Source organism: Mandrillus leucophaeus, unplaced genomic scaffold (assembly GCF_000951045.1).
Source record: "Mandrillus leucophaeus isolate KB7577 unplaced genomic scaffold, Mleu.le_1.0 Scaffold922, whole genome shotgun sequence".
In the NCBI taxonomy this organism is placed as follows: Eukaryota; Metazoa; Chordata; class Mammalia; order Primates; family Cercopithecidae; genus Mandrillus; species Mandrillus leucophaeus.
Genome location: NW_012110053.1, coordinates 495353 through 500737, shown reverse-complemented (window position 1 = coordinate 500737; position 5385 = coordinate 495353). Strand labels below are relative to the sequence as shown.

At 46.9% G+C, this 5385-nt stretch overlaps 1 protein-coding gene across 3 annotated transcripts in view; it reads left to right on the top strand.

Moving 5' to 3' along the window:
* Positions 1-377: 377 nt before the first annotated feature.
* The window catches only part of RNF41 (ring finger protein 41, E3 ubiquitin protein ligase), a 10901-nt gene continuing 5893 nt past the window's right edge, over positions 378-5385 (top strand). The window contains exons 1-3 of one of the 3 annotated variants that reach the window (XM_011970028.1): positions 382-496; positions 1398-1463; positions 4526-4797. In XM_011970028.1, coding sequence (XP_011825418.1) covers positions 407-496; positions 1398-1463; positions 4526-4797 — 428 coding nt within the window. In that variant the 5' untranslated portion in view covers positions 382-406. Of the gene's footprint in view, positions 497-1320; positions 1464-4525; positions 4798-5385 lie in introns of all 3 variants that reach the window. The other 2 variants (XM_011970029.1, XM_011970030.1) reach the window with 2 other exon arrangements.

The following is a 5385-nucleotide window of genomic DNA, read 5'->3' as shown; positions in this document are numbered from 1 at the left end:
CTCCGCCTCCCGGGTTCAAGTGACTCTTGTGCCTCAACCTTCCAAGTAGCTGGGATTACAGATGTGCATCACCACGCCCAGCTAATTTTTGTATTTTTAGTAGAGATGGGTTTTCATCACGTTGGCCAGGCTGGTCTTGAACTCCTGACCTCAGGTTATGTACCTGCCCCGGCCTCCCAAAGTGCTGGGATTACGGGCGTGAGCCACTGTGCCTTAGAATTAAATTTCTTGAGTCAGCTTCCACCGAGCCAAATGACTGCTGCATAGTAGACTTCCAATAAATATTTGTTGGATAAATGAATGGATCTTGACAATGAGTTTATGTTTGTCACATATTTGTAGGCTTTTTCTGAACTGGCCTCTGTTTGCTGTTGTCCTTTCAGGACCTGGGTTTCAGTGATGAGACATGGGGTATGATGTAACCCGTTTCCAGGGGGATGTTGACGAAGATCTTATCTGCCCTATTTGCAGTGGAGTCTTGGAGGAGCCAGTACAGGTGAGTTGGTCTGATGGCAGGTTTGGTAGGGCAACAGGTAGCAGTGGAAATAGTAGAAAATATTCATGGGCAGTGGGACCCATGGGGAAGTCACTGTGTTTTTCTCTCTACCCCTACCCAATGGAGGTTTAGGTCAAAGGAGTAATGGTGACTACAAGAATAAGGCTTTCCAGAATCAATCTAGAGGTGGATGCCACAGAGATCCAGTGGTTCAGATTTTTTTCTAAGGTCACTCTGAAAGATTTCTCCTGTAAAATGGTCAGCTGCTTGTTTCTGTCTTGTGATAGTAGCTGGGTAGCTTCCTTTCCTCTACAGGAACTCTTACTAGGTTCCATCTTCCTGTCCATGATTGAACTTCTGGACTCTCCTAATAAGTTCTCTCTGCATTTTTATGACGTTGTGCTTCAGGTAATCAGCCAGTCTCCCTGCAGGCCTTTTCTACCTGCCTACTATCTAACAAATAGGAAGGCCAGCCGCAGTGGCTCACGCTTGTAATCCCAGCACTTTGGGCCAAGGTCGGTGGATCACGAGGTCAAGAGCCAGCCTGGCCAACATGGTGAAACCCCGTCTCTACTAAAAATACAAAAATTAGCCGGGCATGGTGGTACATGCCTGTAGTCCCAGCTACTCAGGAGGCTGAGGCAGGAGAATCACTTGAACCCAGGAGTAGGAGGTTGCAGTGAGCTGAGATTGCGCCACTGCACTCCAGCCTGGGCGAGAGTGAGTGAGACTCCATCAAAAAAAAAAAAAAAAAAAAAAACAGCAAATAGGAAGTGGGGAACTGTATGTACTGACCTATTTTTTTCCTGGGATCTACTGAAAAGACCAGGTTTTGATGCAGCCATGCACTCTGCATTTTGATGTGAAAGCTGCCACCTTCAATAGGTCATTTCTCTGCCAGCCTTGCCAGACCAGAGTCAGTTGTATCATCCTGGGGCAAGTACGAGGAGAAGCTCACAATTACCAGGCAAGTACAATGAGTGAGGTGAATCCTTAAGAGTTGTATTCTTGGGACAGCATCCTCAAGGATCCTTATTGCCCTCATTCTGTAAATACCAATTAATCCTTTCTCACTCCTGGCTATCTAGAGATTATCACATTTTCCAAACCAGGACACTAGGCAATGAGGTTTCATGGCCCTTCCCCCATTCACTGCTTACCTAACTCCCAGGGGCTCCCCTTGAGCCTTTGAGTTTATTTTTTCTCCCAGTACTCCAAAAGGAGTACTAATACCTTGAACTGAATAAAATTCAGACTACATTCCAATGGCAGCCAGCTCTGGACCTGTCTTCTTTCTAGGCCTTTGCAATCTGCTGCCATTAGAGGCATATTAGATGGGTGTGGAGCAAGTCATCAAGTAGTAGTGTCAGGAGGTCACAGGGTGTGTCAGGTTCCCTCCTCACCCTGGCAGGGCCTTGTCTGTTTTCTGGCACTATCATTTTAGGCAAGTCACTTATGGAAAGGTGAGTCGTAGTTGGTGACAGTCTAGTCAGAAGCCACCCATCTACCTCCAGGCTTTACCTTCTGAGAAGCAGAGCAGGCAACCCTCATGATGCCAGCTTCCTGGACACATTTCTAAGGTTAGAAGGCTCCTGCTAGGGATGCTGATTTCCCCATATCATAATTATTTATTGTTTGAATAGGTGAAAAATGAACATAATTCAGAAATCAAAATAGTATAAAAAGGTATACGGTGAGAATTCTCACTTCTGTCCTTATTACTGTCTACCTAATTCCCCCACAGATAACTATTTTTATTAGTTTTTTTGGTATCCTTCCAGTGAGTATTAAGGCAGATACAAGCAAGTATGAATAGATGTCTGCATATATATGTATTTGTATATGCATATGTATATATGAATAGATCTGTGTTTTTTCACACCTCCTTTTCTTTGTTACACAAAAGGTAGTACATTCTGTATGCTTATGCAGGGGTGGCAGGTTTAGCTAGAATGGTTATGAAGAAGTTGACAGGCGGGGCATGGTGGCTTACGCTTGTAATCCTAGCACTTTGGGAGGCTGAGGCAGGTGGGTCACTTGAGGTCAGAAGTTCGAGACAAGCTGGCCAACATGGTGAAATCCTATCTCTACTAAAAATACAAAAAAAATTAGCTGGGTGGGGTGGGAGTAGCCTAAAATCCCGGCTACTTGGAAGGCTGAGGCAGGAGAATCGCTTGAACCCGGGAGGCGGAGGTTGCAGTGACTTAAGATCACTCCACTGCACTCCAGCCTGGGCGACAGGAGCGAGACTGTCAAAAAAAAAAAAAATGTAATGGGAAACTAAAGTGTTTTGTTTTGTTTTGAGACAGAATCTCGCTCTGTCACCCAAGCTGGAGTGCAATGGCGCGATCTTGGCTCACTGCAACTTCTGCCTCCCGGGTTCAAGCAATTCTCGTGCCTCAGCTTCCCGAGTAACTGGGATTACAGGGGCGCGCCACCATGTGTGGCTAATTTTTGTAATTTTAGTAGAGATGGGGTTTCACCATGTTGGCCAGTCTGGTCTCAAACTCCTGACCTCAAGTGATCTGGCTGCCTCGGCTTCCCAAAGTGCTGGGATCACAGGCATGAGCCACTGTGCCCGGCCTTATTTAGCTTTCTTTTTGTTTTGTTTTGTTTTTTTGAGATGGAGTCTCGCACTTTAGCCCAGGCTGGAGTGCAGTGGCATGATCTTGGCTCACTGCAAGCTCCACCTCCCAGGTTCATGCCATTCTCCTGCCTCAGCCTCCCGAGTAGCTGCAACTACAGGCGCCTGCCACCACGCCTGGCTAATTTTTTGTATTTTTAGTAAAGACGGGGTTTCACTGTGTTAGCCAGGATGGTCTCAATTTCCTGACCTCGTGATCCGCCCGCCTCAGCCTTCCAAAGTGCTGGGATTACAGGCGTGAGCCGCCACGCCTGGCCTAGCTTTCTGACATTGAATTTTTGCCAGTAAATAGGTCCTCCTGCTCTCTAAATCTGTCATCTGAATTATCCTTCAAGACCATATCAAATTTGGTCCTCTTCATAAATACCTGCCGTGATTGAGCTAGCCTGAAAAGACTTCACCCTCCTCTGGACATTTTTGGCAATTATTGTGTGTGCAATCCAGATGGTAATTAATAATTGGCTGCCTTGTGTCATCTGTCCTATTGTCCTGGAATATCATTTATATCTCTTATTGTTATATAACATTTTACTTGTTTGTCTTGTTTCACAACTCATTTTTAATCTTGAGCACAGGGAACATAGATATATATTTTTTGAAACAGGTCCTGGCTCTGTCACCCAGGCTGGAGTGCAGTGGTGCAGTCTTGGTTCACTGCAACCTCCGCCTCCTGGGCTCAAGCCACCCTCCGTCCTCCCACCTCAGCCTTCTGACTAGCTGGGACTATAGGCACGTGCCACCATGCCCAGCTAATTTTTTTTTTTTTTTTGAGATGGAGTCTTATTCTTTTGCCCAGGCTGGAGTGCAGTGGTGCAGTCTTGGCTCACTGCAATCTCCACCTCCTGGGTTCAAGTGATTTTTCTGCCTTAGCCTGCTGAGTATCTGTGATTATAGGTGTGCGCCACCACCCCTGGCTAATTTTTTTGTATTTTTAGTAGAGACAGGGTTTCACCATGTTGGTCAGGCTGGTCTTGAACTCCTGACCCTCGTGGTCCGCCTGCCTTGGCCTCCCAAAGTGCTGGGATTACAGGCATGAGCCACTGCGCCTGGCCTACACCCGGCTAATTTTTGTAACTTTTGTAGAGATGGGGTTTTGTCATGTTGTCTGGGATGGTCTCAAACTCCTGAGGTCAAACAGTGTGCCTACCTTAGCCTCCCAAAGTGCTGGGATTATAGGCATGAGCCACCGTGCCCAGCAGGAAACATATCTTAAGCCTGTCCCCTACAATGCCTTGCCCATAGTAGATCTATACCTTGCTTGACCCAACGGACCTCTTGCGGTAGAAGCTGCTCAAAGGCATGATTGGCTTTGGAGAGTTATCATATCCAGGCTCTTAGGTCCTGCTAATTCCCTTATGCCCCTTTTGCCTTGTTCTCTCTTCTAGGCACCTCATTGTGAACATGCTTTCTGCAACGCCTGCATCACCCAGTGGTTCTCTCAGCAGCAGACATGTCCAGTGGACCGTAGTGTTGTGACGGTCGCCCATCTGCGCCCGGTACCTCGGATCATGCGGAACATGCTGTCAAAGCTGCAGATTGCCTGTGACAACGCTGTGTTTGGCTGTAGTGCCGTTGTCCGGCTTGACAACCTCATGTCTCACCTCAGCGACTGTGAGCACAACCCGAAACGGCCTGTGACCTGTGAACAGGGCTGTGGGTGAGATCTGTTCCCTTCTTCTGCCCCACATGCATAAGGGCCATCTCATTTATGCCCCTATCGCTGGATGCCCTCCTCACTAGCTGAGGAGGTCTCTTAGGCATGTTGGCAAGGAGTATTCTTAGCCTCCTTGGCTCCCTGCTCTAAGATCTTACTTTCTTGCTGCTTTTCCAACTACAATAATTTTGCTCTTGCTTTAACAAAAGAAGGGGCACAGCAATTCAGTAAATTTGTATAATAACACTAAAGGTTGATTGACTCTGTTCTTCCCTTTCAGTCCAATACTACTTTCTGTTTGTCAGTTTGACTGCTGTAATTGCCAGCCTTCTCATATTTCCTCTGACCCTATTTTTTCTTTCTGTGAGTTATGAAATATTTGACTAAATGTTGATAGCTGAGGGGTGTGTTAGCTCACACCTGTAATCCTAGCACTTTGGGAGGCCAAAGTGGGCAGGTCACTTCAGGCCAGGAGTTCAAGACTAACCTGGCCAACATGGCAAAACCTTGTCTCTATTAAAAATACAAAAATTGCCGGGCGCGGTGGCTCACGCCTGTAATCCCAGCACTTTGGGAGGCCGAGGCGGGCGG